The following is a 19,708-nucleotide window of genomic DNA, read 5'->3' as shown; positions in this document are numbered from 1 at the left end:
ATCATCATCAGCACCAAAATTATTTTCACCCACAATCTGCAACCTCATGGCCCGGCATATCCCCCACTCCACCATTACCACCAAGCCAGGGGATCGACCCTGGTTCAATGAAAAGTGCAGGAGCGTATGCCAGGAGGAACATCGAGCATATCGAAAAATTAGGTGTCAACCTGGTGAAGCAAAACACAGGACTACTTGTGTGACAAACCGAATAAGCAGTAAGTAATAGACAGAGCTAAGCTATTGCACAACAAATGCATCAGATCTAAGCTATATAATCCTGCCACATCCAGCCATGACTGGTGGTGGACAATTAAACAACTCACTGGAGGAGGAAGCTCCACAAATATCCCCATCCTCAATGATGGAGGAGCCTAGCACATATGAGCAAAAGACAAGGCTGAGGCATTCGCAACCATCTTCAGCCAGAAGTGCCAAGTGGATGATCCATCTCTGCCTCCTCTGGAGGTCACCAGCATCACAATTGAAAGCCTTCAGCCATAGTAATATCAAGAAACGGCTGAATGCCGATAATGCAAAGGCTATGGGCCCTGACAATATCCCAGCAATAGTACTGAAGACTCCAGAACTGGACGCACCCCTGGCCAAGCTGTTCCAACACTGGCCTCTTCCTGGCAATGTGGAAAATTGCCCAGTTGTGTCTGGTACCCAAGAAACAGGACAAATCTAACCAAGCCAATTACTGTCCTCCAACCCAGCCAATTACTGCCCTATCAGTCTACTCTCCATGAGCAGTGATGGAAGGAATCATTAACAGTATTATCAAGTGTGTCATGTGAGAGTACCTTTAAGAAATGCGTGTTTATGAAATGTACCTTTAAGAAAAAGGTGTTTGTCAGTGATGTCAGAGTGTGGGTGGAGCTGGGCTGTTTGTCAGCTTTTTACTTTTGTTTTAGGCTGTTTGCTGCAGAGTGTTTTTTAGTTTCGTTTTCAGAGCTGGATAGCTGCTGTCACAGCCAGAAGGTGTATGAGTCTCTCTCTCTGTAATCTAAAGGCTGTAAATCGATCCTTTGGTAATTTAAAACTAATAACTGCTCTCAGTAGTGACTTTAACCTGATGTGCTTCTGTTTAAAAGTTTTTTTAAGTCTTATAGATGTTAAAAGGAAAGCTTAAAGGATTAGTTAGTGTTGTATTATTTGTGGATTGTATTTGAATTAATGGTTGCTAAGATGTTCACTATGTTTTAAAAAGGTTAACTTGAGTTCATAGAATAAACATTGTTTTGCTTTAAAAAAATACTTTTTCATTTCTGCTATACCACACCTGTAGAGTGGGCCGTGTGCTCCCCATACCACAATCTATTAAAAGTTGTGGGTCAGGTGAACTCCATGATACACTTTGGGGTTTTCTAAACCCTGGCCCATAACAAGTGGCACTTACTCAGCAATAACCTGCTCACAGGTGCTCAGTTTGGGTTCCGCCAGGGTCACTCCACTCCTGACCTCATTACAGCCTTGTTTCAAACATGGACAAATGAGCTGAAAGCCAGAGGTGAGGTGAATGACTGCCCTTGACATGAAGACAGCATTTGACTGAGTATGGCATCAAGGAGCACTAGCTAAACTGGAGTCAATGGAAATGAGGGGGAAAACTCTCCATTGGTTGGAGCCATACCTGGCACAAATGGAAGATAGTTATGATGGTGGGAGGTCAATCACCTTAGCTCCGGGAGTTCCTCAGGAAAGTGTCCTGGGCCCAACCATCTTCAGCTGCTTCATCAGTGACCTCCTTTCCATCATAAGGTCAGAAGTGGGGATGTTTGAGGATGACTGCACAATGTTGAGCACCATTCGCAACTCCTCATAATGAAGCAGTCCATGTCCAAATGCAGCAACATCTGGACAGCATCCAGGCTTAGGCTGGCAAGTTATGTTCGTGCCACACAAGTGCCAGGTAATGACTATCTTCTACAAGAGAGGATCTAACCACCACCCCATGACATTCAATGCCATTACCATTGCTGAATCCCGCACAGTCAAAAGTTTGGGTGTTATCATTGATCAGAAACTGAACTGGACTAGCCATATTAATACTGTGGCTACTAGGGCAAGTCAAAGACTAGGAATCCTACAGTGAGTAACTCGCCTTCTGACCTCCTAAAGTCTGTCCACCATCTAGAAGGCACAAGTCAGGATTTTAATGGAATACTCTCCACTTGCATGAGTGCAGCTCCAACAACACTCAAGACGTTTGACACCATCGAGGACTTACAGCCCGCTTGATTGCTTTCCCTTCCTCAAACATTCAAACCCTCCATCACCGACGAACATTGGCAGCTGTGTGTACCATCTACAAGATGTACTGCAGTAACTCACCAAGGTTCCTTAGACAGCACCTTCCAAACCTATGACCGCAGCCATCTAGAAGGACAAGAGTAGCAGATACAAAGAACAAAGAAGAACAAACAGCAATACAGCACAGGAACAGGCCCTTCAGTCCTCCAAGACTGTACCGGTGATGATACCAACCTAAATGATACCTGGGAATCCCACCACTTGGAGGTTCCCCTCCAAGGCACTCACCACCCTGACTTAGAAATATATCGCCGTTCCTTCACTGTCACAGGGGCAACGTCCTGGAACAGCACAGTGTGTGTAGCTACACCTCAAAGACTGCAATGGTTCACGAAGGCAACTCACCACCACCTTCTGAAGGGCAACTAGGAATGGGCAATAAATGCTGACCTAACCAGCGACCCCCACATCCCCTAAATTAATTTTTAAAAACTCCACCAGCCTGTTTTCCAGTACATGTGGAAAATGACAGTATATTAGCAAAATAAAAATATTTTAATTCCTTGTTTTCCTGACAGATGGAATAAAATGAACAACAGAGAATTGACTGCTCATTTTATATCACACCCCATTTTATTTTCTATTGCCGCAGCAAAGGCAATGAAGTGGTAGAGCGCAGGTATAGAGTTGCGAATGCCTCGATCCAAAATCTTCTCAAACCCTGAATTGGAAAACGTGACCCGCTTCTCTCCTGCAGAGAAGGAAAGAAGGAAAAAAAGAGACAGAATAATTAGTGTACAAGCAAGCTAGAAGAAAAATAGAGATGGGAAAAGAAAGACCGGCAAAGAAAGTCACTCAACTGAGTTTCAAGAGGTCAACCTGTGAACCAGGGAATCTACGAGTGGGTCTACGTGGAACATTTTTCATTCTACGTCATTAATGTTTATCATTATTGTCTTTTGCTTTTTTGTGCAAAGTAAATGAAATTGAGGTAATTTCACACTGTTAATGCTCTTCCCCAACTTTTCTCTCAGATTAAAAATGCTGATGTTGCCCGGGTAAACTCTGTTGCAGGGTCTAAGATTTGGACATGATGTGTTTCTTCAGGGCATCAGGCAACCTGTGCTTTTTCTTTATTAGAACGTAATCTACTGAAAAGACTGAGAAGGGTACCTGCCTTCTGAGAAAGAGTACTAAACCTAAAGAGTGATAATAATTAAATGTATCAAATTTGAAAACAGTAATTCGTTCTTATGGCAATAAATCAGTTTTATTTCTTTTTAGCTTTCAGATGTCTCCGATAATATCGAGGATGAGCCACGAGAAAGCACTTCTGCTGAGCAACCCGAGAACGTTTTACAATCAGAAGAACCACAGTACAATATGGAGAGAGAGATTGTATTACTGGACACAGAGGATTTCCCAAAGATAAGCAGTGTGTAAACATACATTACATTATTTTTGCAAGCTTTGTAAATATTTTTGTCATCTTTCGGAAGAACTGTAATTATAAATCTGTGTGCAAAAAAAAAAAGGTATATCCTTGAAATGTGTAGCAAGCCTTGTAAAACTTTAAAATGGTATCTTTTTAAAGTATCTTGTAGATACGAGAAATAAGTTAGTCTTTTAATGTTTCTCAAAAATATCATAACATTTTATTTTCTTATTGTGGGTTATAATGGTGACATTTGTTCATTATTAAACTGGGATCTGTCTGGCAAAATATTTATTTGCTTGTGTAGAAAAACCTGAAAACTATTATGTGAAATATGCAATAAACTTTCCATGATCCAGCTGTAATGATTTAAAATGGGGAAACATAATGAAAACAGAGCTATTCATTAATATAATTCCTGTTGCAAAATTAACCGGTTTTGAGGTGTGAATTCTTCTTTTCCTATGTGGCAGAGGTTTTGGAGTGTTTCCTGGCTCGAAAGGCTGCTTGTCACCATGAAAATGAAACTGTATATGAATACTCAGGCACAAGTAGCCGGCCTAACAGCACAGGCAGCGTGGAAGTTCCAGAAGCTGAAATTGCTCTGAAAGAAAAAAAAAGGGATTCAGCAGAGCAGTATTCCTTTATCTCCATGTGCCACTTTGTAATTTTACGCTGTGCCTTCCTCATTCTTGGAGTAAGGGCCGTGTGGCTGGGGAAGGGATGGCAAGAAGACCCAATATTAGTTAAAACTAGGTGAGTCATTAAAGTTATTCCTCTTTGCCTCCCTTTCTACTTAATTTATTCCTTCCTTCCACTTCCTCTTCTTTCCTTCTGTGTGTGCTTTCTACCTTGCTTTAGTCCTCTTAGACCAATTGTGGAGGGCACTTCCTTTCAAAGAAGTGAAATGACTTGTTTCAAGATTCTGTGGTTTTGTAATGTCAAAATTAACTTTTAAAGTTCTATTGGTTGAAGGAGGAAGGGCAGGCTGGAGGAGGCAAGAAGCTCCATAGTTTTAAAGGCACTGAAAATAATGGGCAGGATACTCCATAGCATGATGATGAAATCGGCGATCGGGTGTAGAATGGCCTCTGACGCTGGATTCAGGGCAGGCGCCAGTTTGGCGCTGGTTGGCGATGCTCTGCCCCCTCCAAATCGCCGTCATCGGGCCGCGTGCAGTTGCAAGGCTGTTAGCGTATCATCAGCCGGCCCCGATGGGCTGAGGGAGCGGGCCACATGTGGTCCCAGCAGTCGGGAACCTGGCGTACCGGCTGCGGACAGTGTCCAGCGCTGCCACACTTGTCCGGGATCCGTGCTGCTGGCCGGGGGACTGCTGCTAGGGCTGGGGGGAGTGGTGGGGGGTGGGCTGTAGAGTTGGAGTGGGCGGGTTGGGGTTCCTGCACAGCCAGTGCCATGTTTTCCAGCGCAACCAGTGCAGTTCGTCAGACCTGCACATGCGCGACCTGGGACCCACCGATTCTGCGGCCGTTTTCCGCGCAAACCGTGGGTGTTACACACGGCGCTGGTGCTAGCCCCTAACCGTACTGGAATCGGTGAGGGGGCCACGCTGATTTCCCTGTGAATCACTTGCGGATTCTCCGTTGCCGCAGTAATTAGCTTCAGGAATGGAGTATTCTGCCCAATGTGTTTGTTAGTTCTGTTGGCATCCTCCTCATTATTTTTGGCAAGGTCGAATACATGTTTGTCACTTGGGAAGTACAAATTTGGTGCTTTTGTATTTTTTGCTTCTTCAGAAAGCATTTCAAATTACATTGACATGCTAATTGTTCATAGGAAAGGAACTTCTCCACAAGAGGAACAGTCATTTCGGACAAGACTCCGACAGAATCAAAGTGACTCTGATGCAAGGAAGCAGGTGAATAAAGAAATATGTGTTCCACACTCCTGGATAGTTGTATACCAAAAGACATTTGAATACTGCCAGGCAATAATGACTAAACATTTAATGGATCTAATGAACAGTCCCTCAGCATCAACAGCCCCTTTTTAGAAAATAAATTCATATTGTTTGTGGAGTATCTAAAGACACTCGATACAAGGGGTGAATCAAGCAGCTGTTTAGTCAATAATAAAACCAGGGACTTCCAGTGGTGGCCACAGAGTGAGTGGTCACATATTTGCTGGCTCACGTTCGAGATGGAATTGTTTGGTCCTTTTCATCCGATATAGGGGGTGTTTGGTGATGCAAAGAGTATGAGCAGTGAAAGATAGGACTTGCCCTCTGGTGGCTCCGGTTTATGGCTTTTCAAACGAGGAAAAGATGGCTGAGGGCTCTGGGGCATCATTGATTGCCCAGTGGTCTACCGAGCAGTTGGTCGGCTTTTTTTGAATGCCAAGGTCCAGCAGCAGAAGCAAGAAGCCTTGGAGAGGGCAGCTTGGTGGCACAGTGAGTAGCACTGCTGCCTCACGGCGCTGAGGTCTCAGGTTCAATCCCGCCTCTGGGTCACTGTCCGTGTGGAGTTTGCACATTCTCTCTGTGTTTGCGTGGGTTTCGCCCCCACAACCCAAAGATGTGCAGGGTAGGTGGAATGGCCACGTTAAATTGCCCCTTAATTGGAAAAAATAAATTGGGTACTCTAAATTTATATTAAATATAAAAGAAGCCTTGGAGTACCAGGCTAAGGTGGCAGAGCCGATCAGGGTGCCGATTGAGAGAGTGGAGCAAAGGCGCTGGGTCCTGAGATTCCAGCAGCCCTCCGACTACTGTTTCACCTGGGGGTTACTGTGTACACCAGATGTGCATAATCAGCGGTATGGTGCTCACCAGATTGTGCCCCAGATACATGACCACTAGTATTTTCCCACTGAGGTGTGTGTATTTGCCCTGCTGGCGGGTGGGGATGACAGAGGTGCCGCGACTATAACAGTTGCATCCTTGGAGCTCTACTCCGAGAGAGTGTGTGATGGGCAGGATTCTCCGTAGCCCGACTCACCTTCAGAGTTCGTGCTCCAGAAGATGAAGTGGTAGACCCGGTTGGCCTATTTGGAGTCTGAGATGGTACCCATGGCGGATAGACAGAAGGGGCTGAGGGAGAAGGTGGATGACTGGAGAATCACTCCTGGAGGCAGAATCTCCGGATTGTGGAGCTGCCTGAGGGGGTTGAAGAAACACAGGCCACAGAGTATGTGATGAAGATGTTTGAGAAGCTGATGGGGCAGAGAGGTCTTTGAATGTCCTGAGGTGGATCGAGGGCACAGGGCGTGGCTGATGTTAGTGCGGTTGTATCGTTTCCTGGATAAGGAGAAGATTTTGCGGTGGGCGAATGAGACGAGGGAATGTACCTGGGAAGGAAATGTAATGCGTATCTACCAGGACTTGGGTGCAGAGTTTGCCAATTGCTGGGCTGGGTTCAACAGGATCAAGGCATCCCTCTACATTCGGGGGTTGAATAGGCCGATTTAAGAGAACTCGCGTTTTCACTCATTTGAGGGGGTTGAATGCGGACTTTGAGCTCCCGTTGAAGAGGCCAAAAATGAAGCAACTGGCCTGATCCCGTAGGCGAAATTGAGATTTTGCTGTTGCGTGGCGAGAAACCAATTATCACCACTCAAGTCCCATTTCCATGCAATTAACGAGAACGAACCAATATCCAACAGCCTACCATCATTCAGCGGCCTCCCCAGCAAGTGCTCACGCTGGCGGCGATTAGTACTCCTTTTGAAAAACGTGAAGCTGGCAGAAGGACTTCTGTGGGTGCCGAGGAGGTGAGTAGGCATCTTTCCTCACCAGACAAAAAGACAGGCACCACCATGCCAACCCTGGATCATGTTTACCCATTCCTGGGGCAACCCATGTCCCTGCCCATCGATCACCCATGCCCCCCCACTGACTGCTGAGGTCTCTGGCTGTGCAGCTGAAGGCTATTGCTGATAGGGAATTGGCAATCGTGGTTAAGTGAGCACATCACAGATGCCAAGTGCATTCCCGTTAGTGGACAGGCCATGTAGCATGTGGGAGTCGCCGTCTAGCATCCCAATCACACCCTGATGCCTTGGCGCTACGCTTGAATACTGCGGGAGGCAGCACCACACACGCAACATCCGAAAGCCCAAGGGGTGGGACACAGCTCCGGGGACATGGCCACGGCCAGAGGGTGGTGTGAGTGCCACGGGGAGGGAGGAATGCCTGGAGTGATGGGCAAAGGGTCCGGGGGTCAGCCGGCATTGTGGAAGAAAGTGACAGGGGCATCTTGATGATTGTACAAAAAGGAGTTTAATATGCTTTACAATACCCCACTCCCGCTGATGCTGCCCCCCCCCCCCCCCCCCACCTGCACTCCACCCCTTCCCCTAGTGCCCTCAGTGATTCTAAATGTGCTTGGCCCTCCTTGCTCTACCACTATGTCTAGGTGTTTCCCCAGGATGCACATCTGAGGTGGAGGCAGCCAGCTGCCTGCTTCATGCCGTGGCCATCAATGCCCCTGGCGGGTGTCCCCTTGGGCCGGAGGGTCCCAGCTCATCTGGCGACACATGCACACCCTGTCCCATGTGATCAGCTCGAATCGTGTCCTCATCAGAGGTCAGTGCCCTGGGGTCCACCCTGGGGCAGAGGGGCAGCTGGTTCAAGCACTGGCTACCCCTGCGTCATATGGCTCTGCCAGTCCTAGCAGCTCCCAATGTCTGCACCATGGCGTTGACGCCTTCAGTGATGATCCTGAGTAACTAAGACATGCTCCGCAGTGCCTCAGCCATGCCCACCTGTGACTGGGGCAAGCTCCGCAGCGCCCATCTGAGAGCAGGACATGTCCTGCAGCACCTCATCAAGGTTGGCCTGGTAATGGGCCCCCAGCGACGCAGACATTCTGCCGAGACCCTCAGCCATGGCCATCACCGACTGCGCGATGCCGTGGACACCATCACTCATAGTGCCGCGTCGTGCACCAGACTCTCCATAGCGGTCACCACCCTCACAGTGTTGGCCTCGGTGCTACTCATTGCAGGTGCCATCTCCGGCGCCCATAGCCTCTGGGACCCCTCCAAGTGGCTATGGATCTGCTGGAGTGACATTGACATATCGCTCTGAATGTTCCGGCCGCTCCTAATCGTCTCCATCTGCTCAGGGTAACCCACTTACAGAGGCTCAGCATCAGGCTGAGACCCAGCTGGGTCCTGAGATTCCAGCAGCCCTCCGACTACTGTTTCACCTGGGGGGTTACTGTGTACACCAGATGTGCATAATCAGCGGTATGGTGCTCACCAGATTGTGCCCCAGATACATGACCACTAGTATTTTCCCACTGAGGTGTGTGTATTTGCCCTGCTGGCGGGTGGGGATGACAGAGGTGCCGCGACTATAACAGTTGCATCCTTGGAGCTCTACTCCGAGGTGTTCTCATCTGAGTCAGGAGAGGACACCATCCGCAATGGGTTGTCTCCGTCAGCTGGAGGATCTCCGGGAGAATGGACATGTCCAGTGTGGGGGATAGGTCAGTCAGTAGGGCGATCAGTACACTTTTGACAGGTCCTCCAGGTGGAGCCCGGTGGTTCCTCACCTGTGCTGCATCCGTCAGCCTCCACGTTGGTGCCCGCCCTGCCCTCGGCCACACCAGTCACCTCCAAGGAGATGAGGATTCTTATGTCCGACACCCCACCGCCAGTCTAGGCCCTCCCCCGCCGATTGTGGGAGAGCTTTTCCTGAGGAGACACAGAGGGCATTGTTAGCCACACACATGGTTTACTGTGGTGGAAGGAGGGCTGGGGGTTGGGGGGTGATGCTCCCTTTGAGGGAGGGGGCATTGGTGTCTACTCACTTGTGCTGCCCAGTGTAGGTCATTGACCTTTTTCCAGCACTGAAGGCCAGTCCTCCTGGTCACACTTCCCGAGCTGATGGCTGCCGCCACCTCGTCCCAGGCAGCACTGGCTGCCTTGTGACTCACCCTCTTGGCTCCCACCATGTCCAGGAGCCCCCCCTAGGTCAGTGTCCCGAATCTTAGGGCTGGTCTCCTCGGTGCCATTATTGCAAGTTAGCTGGGGTTGGCTCAGCAAGTACAGCTTAATTGCTGCTCGATCTTGTTAGCAGGGGGCTGGCGAGCTCAGTCCCAGCGAATCAGCTGGCGAGCCATGTGCTGCGAGATGCCCATGAGGCCTTGTTAAGTGGACCAATTAATGTTGAATTGCCTTGTCGGCCTGCTGGGCCAAGCACCGGAAACTCACGGCAATTCCCGCTCACTACTATACTTAGAAATTTTTCAGGAGAATCGCGCCCATGGTGTTTCTTCAGGAGACGCATTTGAAGGTCAGAAATCAAACGAGGGAAAGGAAGGACTGGGTGGGGCAGGTATTCCATTTGGGGTTGAATATGAAGACGACAGGGGTGGCAGTGTTGTCAATAAGAGGGTGGCTTTTGAGGTAGGAAGTGTAGTGACAGACCCAGGGGTTAATTTGTGATGGTGAGTGGGATGTTGGAGCCTGTGGTGTTGGTGAATGTGTATGCCCCAAATTGGGATCATGTGGCAATTTTGAGGCGGGTGTTGGCAAAGATTCCGGATCTGGGTATGCACCAGCTGATTATGGAGGGCGATTTTAAAATGGGTCCAGATGGGTGCCCAGCCGAGTTCTATAAGAAGTTTGGTTCGGATCTAGGGTCCCTGTTCATCAAGATGTATAACAAATCGATGGTGGGGGTTGAGCACTCCCCCCACGTTGTCTCAGTCTTTGATATTGCTCATTTTAAAGAAGGACAAGGATCTAGAGCTGTGTGGTCGTACTGGCCGATTTTATTGTTGAATGTATATACAAAGTTGCTGGTGAAGGTGCTGGTGACACAGATAGAGTATTGTGTGCCGGGATGATAGATGAGGACCAGACGGGCTTTGTGATGGGATGGCAGCTGCTGAAGAATATTCGGTATGTCAATGATCTGCCTACAACCCTGTCTCAGATGTTCATTTATGCTGACAATATCTGCTGTGCTCTCAGACTCGACATTTTCTAAATACGGCAACCATATTGCAAAGCTGGCCAACTTCTGTTAGACAATAGAGCAACAGCAATACAATAGTCTTGAGTATATTCCACCTCCACAATGCCAGTGCCAAGAGGGAACTCAACATCTCCTTGAATGGCAAGAGACTGAATCACGAACAACATCCTATTTATCTTGGCATTGACTAAACAGTGACGTACAAAGAATATCTGAGCAAGACAGCAGCAAAGATCGAAACGTGAAATAACCTCAGCAAACTTTCTGGTTCGCAGTTGCTCAAACCTTAAGCACCACCGCTTTTGCCATTGTCTTTTTGACTCCAGAATACTGTGCACCAGTATGGTACAACTCATCCGGTACCAGTCTTGTAAATTCTCAACACAACAGTGCACATCATCTCCGGTATCCTCCAGTCAACTCAACTGCCCTGGCTCCCAGTCCTGAGCAACGTTCTGTTGCCTCACGCAAGGAGGGAGACGATAACAAGAAAGCTCCTTGAGAAAATTTCCATCAACCCAAGCCTGCTGCCACACAAGGACTTACCCAGGCTACCTGCTGCTCGCCTCCCATCACACCAGCCTGTATGGCTAAGACCACTGTGCCAAGGAATAAGAGCAGAGGCCCTATGGCAGCAGGTGCGGAACCAACACACCAACCATCAAAAAACAATTCCTCATCACGGGTCCCACAGCCCTCATACCCAGCTTCAACTTACCACTCTGGGAACTCTTCAACCATTTCTGCACTGGCCAAGACTTTTATGCAGCAAATCAGCACAAGTGGGGTCTTGCAGGAACTGCAGCTGTGGTCCACCCCAATCAACGACTCACATAATTGAAAACTGCCCCTGACAAAATTCAGCCGCGGGCCCGGAGAGCTTCCACTGTGGAAGCTATTGCTTGGCTTGGCGATTACTGCATGCGCTTATAAAAAAACAAAAGAATTGGGGCTAGAGGGTGACCTGGTGGCACAGTGGTTAGCACTGCTGCCTCACAGCACCAGGGACCCAGGTTTAATTCCAACCTTGGGTGACTGAATGGAGTTTGTACGTTCTCCCAGTGTCTGTGAGGGTTTTCTCTGGGTGCTCCAGGTTCTTCCCCCAGTCCAAAGTTGTGCAGGTTAGGTGGGGTACGGGGTTAGGGTGGAGGTGTGGGCCTAGGTCGGGTGCTCATTCGGAGGGTCAGTGCAGACTTGATGGGCTGAATAGCCTTCTGCACTGTAGGGATTCTATGGACAGTAATGCAAAATGGGCGGTATTGGATTGGTTGGCCATTATAATTGGCTCCTAGATCCAGCTTCATTACAATCCATGAGACTAGTATTGTAAAAGACCAAGTTCTCATCAGTTCAGTGATTTTTAATTGATTATAGACTGAGGGGACATCTAAAGCCCACACTGTAGCAAAGCATGGAATCAGTGGCAACAAGTTCAGGACTTCCACATTCAACAATGCATTTGCAGACTCCGGAAGTTACTGTAAGTTTCATAGGAGTAAGAATAATGAAGACTGACAATTTTGCTGTGATTATTAGTGCAAAATCGGGAGATTAAGTCAAATGTTGAGTCCCTTACCATTACAAGTATTGTATTGTCTCTTGTGAGTTATTTTCTGCACTGAATCAAGGAGCCTTTAATGTGTTTACTAATTCAGACACTTTTTAAATCAGTGATAGATGCAAGTGATGCATTGTAATGTTAAGTCATAGTTAAAAGATGTTTTCCTTGGGCACAATTAGTATTATAAACTGTGTTATATGTTAACTGTTCCCACTTTTAGGTGTGATGGAAATCTAGAAAACAAAGTCTATACAAACATTTTAGGATCTATGGTGTTTAACCAAATTCATTGATATCAATTAGTGATATGATAGTTAATTATCAAACAAATATTAATTATAGAATGATTGTCGATATAATTGGAACTTTTGATTCTGAAAATCCCTCAAAACCTTAGAACCGTTTTGCTAGCAGTTTGATGACACAATGTCTGTGTACTTTTTCTTTCACTAGTGCAGCGTCTGTGAATTCACAACATTAAATACTTATTTCCTTCCTTTCTCCATATTTGTGGAGGGTGAATATGATTTATTTTGTGATTGTAAAGTGAAGCAGTGGCTCCCAACCTTCCCTTCCATCTAGGTCACAAAAGTAGTTGATTGCTTGTTACAAAATCTTGTATTTACTTTAGTGATTCTAAATTTGTTTCCTGTCTTGTATTCTAGATTTCTGAAGGTCAATCGAGAATGCAGCCAAGATCATCTGATCACTCTTTAGGTATGGTGTCCAGCTACTTGTCAACAGTATTGCTTCATTGTCCAAACAGCCTCCAAATCATTAGCTGTTGTCAAGAAGGTTGATGCAAATACTTGTTTATCATTAAAAGTATCCAGTCAATCTGAAGTTTCTCCCAACCAGATTATACGAGTACTAGAGGGCATTTCAAGAGCGATTGATTATAAGACTCCGCAAGATACACATATCTAATTTTGTGTGCCTTATTGACGAGCGGCATTTAATAATAATCTTTATTAGTGTCACATTAGGCTTACATTACACTGCAATGAAGTCACTGTGAAAATCCCCTAGTCACCACACTCCGGCGCCTGTAAGTTCACTGAGGGAGAATTCAGATTGCCCAATTCACCAAGAAAGCACACCTTCGATACTTGAGGGAGGAAACCCACGGAGACACAGGGAGAATGTGCAGACTCCGCACAGACCGTGACCCAAGCCAGGAATCGAACCTGGGACCCAGGAGCTGTGAAGCAATAGTGCTAATCACTGTGCTGCTGTGCCGCCCTGTGGGCGAGATTCTTTGTTTCGGAGACTATTGCTGGCCACCCCATCTCCCGTATCGCAAAGCAGGCCCCCACCCCCAGATTTTCTGGGTGCCCCCTTTCCCCCTAGTCCGAGGGTGACCCGAACCTTCCAAGGGACCTCCTAAATATGGAGATCCCCCCCCCCAAAACAGGGACCCCCTAAATAGGTGAACTGAAGGGACTTCTCACATAGACCCCCTCCAGAAAAGAGATCCATCAGCATCCTCCCGCTGATGCGCAGGCGAGAACCCCAATCCTGCCACCAGCAGGTGACCGGAGCTTGGTGGTCGGTTCAGCGCCTGGCGCGACCTCTCTTTTAGCTGGACACCTGATCCTCCGCCTGATCGCGATCCACGATTGCCGGCATCGCAGGGCGGAGAATCCCGGCCTCTATATAATTTTAAGCACACAAAATAACATTAGTCAGTTGAATAAGATCTCAAAATCGGCACAAGGACTGCGAGGGTTCATAAAGGCAGCTCATCACCACTTGCTCAAGGACAATTAGGGATAGTAATAAAAATGCTGGCCTAACCAGTGATTCACACATTTTGTGAAAGAATTTTTAAAAAGCAAGATTTCATGACTTACCGTTTGTATTGCAAAGAAATAGAAAAACTGAACTTGTTTGCATCAGAGAAAACCATTCAAAGAAAATATGATCCAGGTTTTTAAGATGCTGCCATCTTGAAGTAACTCCAATCTTAGATATAGATGACATATAACAATCAAATTGGAAGAAACGTTTGTTTCCCAGAATAATGTATGTCTGCAACCAACTGCCAGCAAAAACAGTTGATGCTTTATTGGCGTGCTGCTTCGAAAAGGAGTTGAATGAATATCTCATGAGGAATAGGAATGAAAACTATTGGAATCTAAATGATACAGATAGGACTTGCAGCACAGAAGGAGGTATTTCACCTCGTATCTATGCCAGCCCTTTACAGGACAAATCCAAAACTAATCCCACGGACCTACAACCCAAAGATGTGCAAGGTAGGTGGATTGGCCATGCTAAATTTCCCCTTAATTGGAAATATTTAATTGGGTACTCTAAATTTATAACAAAAATAAATAAACAAAATAAATCTTTCTCTGCTTCAAATAATTATTTATGTTTTCCTAATAGATTGAATGGTCTTTGTCTCAGTTAATGTCTCTATTGAAACCCTTTAAAGATTAATAGCAGTTCAGGTTTGTAATCAGAGACGTCGACTACAGGATTAAAAAGAGGTATTGTAAACCTGCACAGTCAACCATTAAGATTAAGCCACAGTGATAAAGTACAGTTTGAACACCTAAATTCCCTGACCCAACTACTCTCCATGAAAGTGTTTCACCTAACCTTTCTCCTCATTCTGAGACAGTTTTATATTGACCCTTTTTCACTGCTGACTCTCCACTAGTGGAAACAATTCTTTCTTCCTATGCAGCCTGTCAAGACCTTTCAGAATTTTAAAAGGCTCCCTTGAATCTCCTTACCTTTTGTGCATCACTAGAAATAGGTTGTCTTGAGTTTCTGTAGATTTGAGTTTCTGTAGCTTCCTCAGCAGTAGGCCAGTGCATCTGAGGAGTGCCAACACTGGTGGACCACTTTAAGGTTCTCAGAGGGATGGCCTGCATGTGCTCCCACACCACCAGGTGCATATATACGCAGCTCTCTTCAGACATAAATGTTCATTCCAACTTTAGGTGTTCATCTGTACCCAGTACTTTATCACCGTGACTTAATCACACTTCCAGAGCCTAAGTGGTGAAACCCTAATGTTTGTAAACATTGACCACATCGAAGAGATGAAAATTCAGTGTAATCACACATTTAAGCGGTTGGAATGCACTTGGTGCACTTCCAGACTAAGATTGCGATTTAACAGATGAATTTCTAGGTGCCATTTGTAGCAGTTTTTGCTGGGGCTTTCCAGCTGGCCCTGCCAGTAAGTGCTTCATTGCTATCTAACAACCCTTTTTTGGGCTCAGCGGAGTTTCTCACCCGTTTAGCTCACACTTCGAATTTTTTTCATCACTGGGGAGCTGAACTCTGAGATTGGGCTGCCATTTTGAAAGGCTGCCCCAATCTCCAAGTGAGCTTGCAGTCCCTCACATTCCCCACACATGGGTAATTACCTCACACCTCCATAAGACCACAAGACATAGGAGCAGAATTAGGCTACTCGGCCCATTGAGTCAGTTCCGCCATTTAATCATGGCTGATATTTTTCTCATCCCCATTCTCCTGTCTTCTCCACATAACCCCTGATCCCCTTATTAATCAAGAACCTATCTATCTCTGTCTTAAAGGATCTTCCCTTGAGTCTGAGGCTGAGCCACCTGGTTCTGGTTTTTCCAACACATGGAAAGATCATCTCCAAGTCCACTCTATCCAGGCCTTGCAGTATCCTTTAAGTTTCAATAAGATTCCCCTCCCTCATCCTTCTAAACTCCCAACGAGTACGGATCCAGAGCCCTCAACCGCTCCTCATATGACCGGCTCTTCATCCCAGCGATCATTGTTAGGAACCTCCTCTGAACCCTTTCCAAGGCCAGCACATCCTTCCTTAGATACAGCGTACAAAACTGCTCACAACATTCTAAATGGGATCTGATCAGAGCCTTTTATAGCCTCAGAAGTATATTACTGCTCTTGGATTCTAGCCCTCTCGACATGAATGCCAACATTTCATTTGCCTTATTAACTACTGACTGAATCTGCATGTTAAACTATAAGAGAATCTTGAGCTAGGACTCCTGAGTCCCTTTGTGCTTCAGATTTCCTCAGCTTTTTCCCATTTAGAAAATCGTCTATGCCTCCATTCTTCCTTCCAAAGTGCATAATCTCACACTTTTCCACGTTGTATTCCACCTGTCACTTTGCCCACTCTCCTAGCCTGTCCAAGTCCTTCTGCAGCCCCCCTGCTTCCTCAATACTACCTGTCCCTCTACAGATCTTTGTATCATCTGCAATCTTTGCAACAGTGCTCTTTGTTCCTTCTACCAGACCGTAAATGTATATTGTGAAAAGTTGTGGTCCCAGCACTGACCCCTGAGGCACACCACTAGTCACCGGCTGCCATCCTTAAAAAGACCCCTTTATCCCCACTTCTGCCTTCTGCCAGTCAGCCAATCCTCTATCCATGCCAGTATCTTACACTTAACACTATGGGCTCCTAACTTATTTAACAGCCACCTACACAACACCTTTTCTAAGGCCTTCTGGAAATCTAATAGATTACATTTACTGTTTCTCCTTTGTCTAATTTCTTTGTTACCTCCTCAAAGAATTCTAGCAGATTGTCAGACATGACCTCTCCTTGATGAAGCCGTGCTGACTCTGTCCTATTTTGTCTTGCACTTCCAAATGCTCCGCCATCTCATCTTTAATAACGGACTCTAAAATCGTACCAATGACTAAGTCAGGCTAATGGCCTATAATTCACTGTCTTCTGCCTCCCTCCCTTCTTAAACAGGGTGCTACATTAGCCATTTTCCAGTCATCTGGGACCCTCCCCTCCCTGCCTTCAGTGATTCCTGAAAGTTCAACACCATAATCTCCTCGGCTATGTCTTTTAGAACCCTGGGGTGTAATCCATCCAGTCCAGGTGATTTAACCACCTGCAGACCTTTGTTTCCCAGAACCTACTCCTTAGTGATGGCCACTGTGCTCACCTCTGTCCGATTGTCCTGGAGGTCTGGTATTCCATTGGTGTCTTCCACCGTGAAAACTGATGCAAACTAACTATTCAGTTCCTCTGCCATTTCTATGTTTCCTATTACTACTTCTCTAGCCTCATTTTCCAGTGATCTAATGCCTATTTTTGCCTCTCTCTTACTTTTCATATATTGAAAATATCTCTTCCTATCTTCTTTTATATTACTAGCTATCTTACACTCATATTTCATCTTCTCCCCCCTTTTTGCTTTTTTAGTTGTCCTTTGCTCGTTTTTAAAGGCTTCGCAAACCTCTGGCTTCCCACTAATCCTCACCATTTTGTCTGCTTTTTCTTTTGCTTTTATGCTGCCACTGACTTCCTTCATCAGCCATGACTTCTCCTCCCTTTAGCATGTTTGCTCCTCCTGCGATGAATTTCTGTTGTGCCTCCTGAATAGCCCCCAAAAATTCCTGTCATTGCTGTGCCACTGTCTTCCCAGCTCGGCTACCCTTCCAGTCAACTCTGGTGAGCTCCTCCCTCATGTCTTTATAGTTATCTTTATTTAATTGTAATATCGTTACATCTAATTGCAGCTTCTCCCTCTCAAACTGCAGGGTAAATTCTATCATATTGTGGTCTCTGCTCCCTAAGGGTTCCTTCACCTTAAGTTCCCTCATCAAGTCTGCCTCACTACACATCACCAAATCCAGAATTACCTGTTCCCTAGTGGGCTCTGTCACAAGCTGTTCCAAAAAATCATCTCTTAGACTTTCCACAAATTCCTTTTCTTGGGATCCACTACCAGCCTGATTTTCCCAGTCCACCTGCATATTGAACTCCCCCATGATTATTGTAATAGTGCCTTTTTTACATGCTTTTTCTATCTCCTGATTTATTTTCTGTCCCACTCTCAGATTACTGCGAGGGGGCCTGTACATAACTCCCATCAGGGTCTTTTTAACTTTACGATTCCTCAACTCTGCCCACAGAGATTCTAATCCTTCTGATTCTATATCGCTCCTTGCTATCGATTTAACTTAATTCTGTACTAACAATGCAATCCCGCCCCCTTTGCCCATCTGTCTGTCCTTTCAATAGGACCCATATTCTTGGATATTTATATCCCAACCTGATCCCCTTGCAGCCACGTATCTGTGATGCTCACAACATTGTACCGGCCAATTTCAATGTGCGCAACAAGCTCATTTACCTTGTTCCATATACTGCGCGCATTTAGGTACAACACCTTCAACCCTTCATTGAACACCTCCCTTTTCACACCTGTCACCTTTTTTGCTCTGCCTGAGAGTGATGTTGTTCTCTTGTTTTGGTTCTCTATTTCCCCTCAATTATTACACCTTCTAAACTCACATTATGGTTCCCACGCCCCCTGCAATACTAGTTTAAATCCTCCCGAGCGAATCTAGCAAACCTCCCAGCCAGGATATCCAGGACAAAACCGTATACAATATACAGAATATATTTTAGCAATTCACTGACTTTCTTTGGTTGTAACCCTCAAACTGGAAACCTACACCACTTAGAGAGACAGGTGCATAAGAACACCATTACCTTCAACAAAAACATCCTTCAGACTTTGACAAAATTGGCGGGATTCTCCGCCGGCGGGATCCCCCGTTTTGCTGGCAGTCCGGGGGTTTCCCGACTGAGTGGGGCTGCCTCACAATGGGAAACCCTATTGACCTGCCAGCGTAACGGAGCATCCCGCCGGTGGGGGAAGCTGAAATGTGGCGCGGCGGGACGAAGCACCCGCCGATTGCCTTTATTTCTTTATTGTCACTGTGTCAAACCCTGTAACTCCCTCCCTAACAAAATTGCAGGAAGACCTTCGTCACATGGTTGGCAACAGCAGTTAGCAATGGGCTAATAAATGCCTGCCTTGCCAGTTGCCCAGATAATGAGAGAACTTTTTAAAAGACTGCCAGTAGATTATGTTTACAATCAGTGAGCAAATTGGAGTAATTTCTCTTGTTCAAATGTGACCTTTGTGGATTATGGTATTTACGTTTTGTTGAATTATTTTCCTTTTTATCTAGGGGTGCCATTGTGTTCGCTGGGCATTATGAAAGATGCATGGCAGCTGCTACGCCAGTGTATTAGCCCACCAGACAATTCCCAGGCTACTACATTTGCACCTTTGCTAAACGATATATTTCAATTCCTATGTGGACATCTTACTCGGACTTCAAACCTGGTAGAACAAGAAGTGGGCAAGGAGTCTGACCCGAAGGCAATTATCACGGCTATGGGTCATCAGCAACATAGAGCAGAGGTGAGTATTAATTTATTCGGTAAGATTAGTGCAGATAATATAATGGTAATGATTAATCTTTGTGCAGATATTATGAATATATGACCAATGATTTGGATTGTTCAGGAACAACTGGATTACTTTTGTAATAGTTAAAATTATTCCAGTAAATTAATCCATTTAATTTAAATGTAATGTACCATAGCAGTAACTGACCAACAATATGATTTCATAGAATTGGAAAAATTTATAGCACAAAGCAATCCATTTGATCTGTTGCACCTCTACCAGTGCTATGAAAGAACCTTGCCCTTTCCTATTCCCTTCAATTA

General features: G+C 46.0%; 1 protein-coding gene across 3 annotated transcripts in view; it reads left to right on the top strand.

The window, feature by feature from the left end:
• Positions 1-19,708, top strand: part of LOC119962749 (probable E3 ubiquitin-protein ligase HERC1) — a 594,360-nt gene that overhangs the window by 165,246 nt on the left and 409,406 nt on the right. For all 3 annotated transcript variants that reach the window (XM_038790765.1, XM_038790766.1, XM_038790764.1), the window contains 5 exons: positions 3,541-3,691; positions 4,165-4,447; positions 5,486-5,567; positions 12,861-12,912; positions 19,162-19,397. In XM_038790765.1, coding sequence (XP_038646693.1) covers positions 3,541-3,691; positions 4,165-4,447; positions 5,486-5,567; positions 12,861-12,912; positions 19,162-19,397 — 804 coding nt within the window. The remainder of the gene's footprint in view (positions 1-3,540; positions 3,692-4,164; positions 4,448-5,485; positions 5,568-12,860; positions 12,913-19,161; positions 19,398-19,708) is intronic.

This window comes from Scyliorhinus canicula, chromosome 3 (genome assembly GCF_902713615.1).
Source record: "Scyliorhinus canicula chromosome 3, sScyCan1.1, whole genome shotgun sequence".
Classification (NCBI taxonomy): domain Eukaryota; kingdom Metazoa; phylum Chordata; class Chondrichthyes; order Carcharhiniformes; family Scyliorhinidae; genus Scyliorhinus; species Scyliorhinus canicula.
Note: the sequence above shows the minus strand (reverse complement) of the source record. Positions and strands in the feature narration are given on the sequence as shown.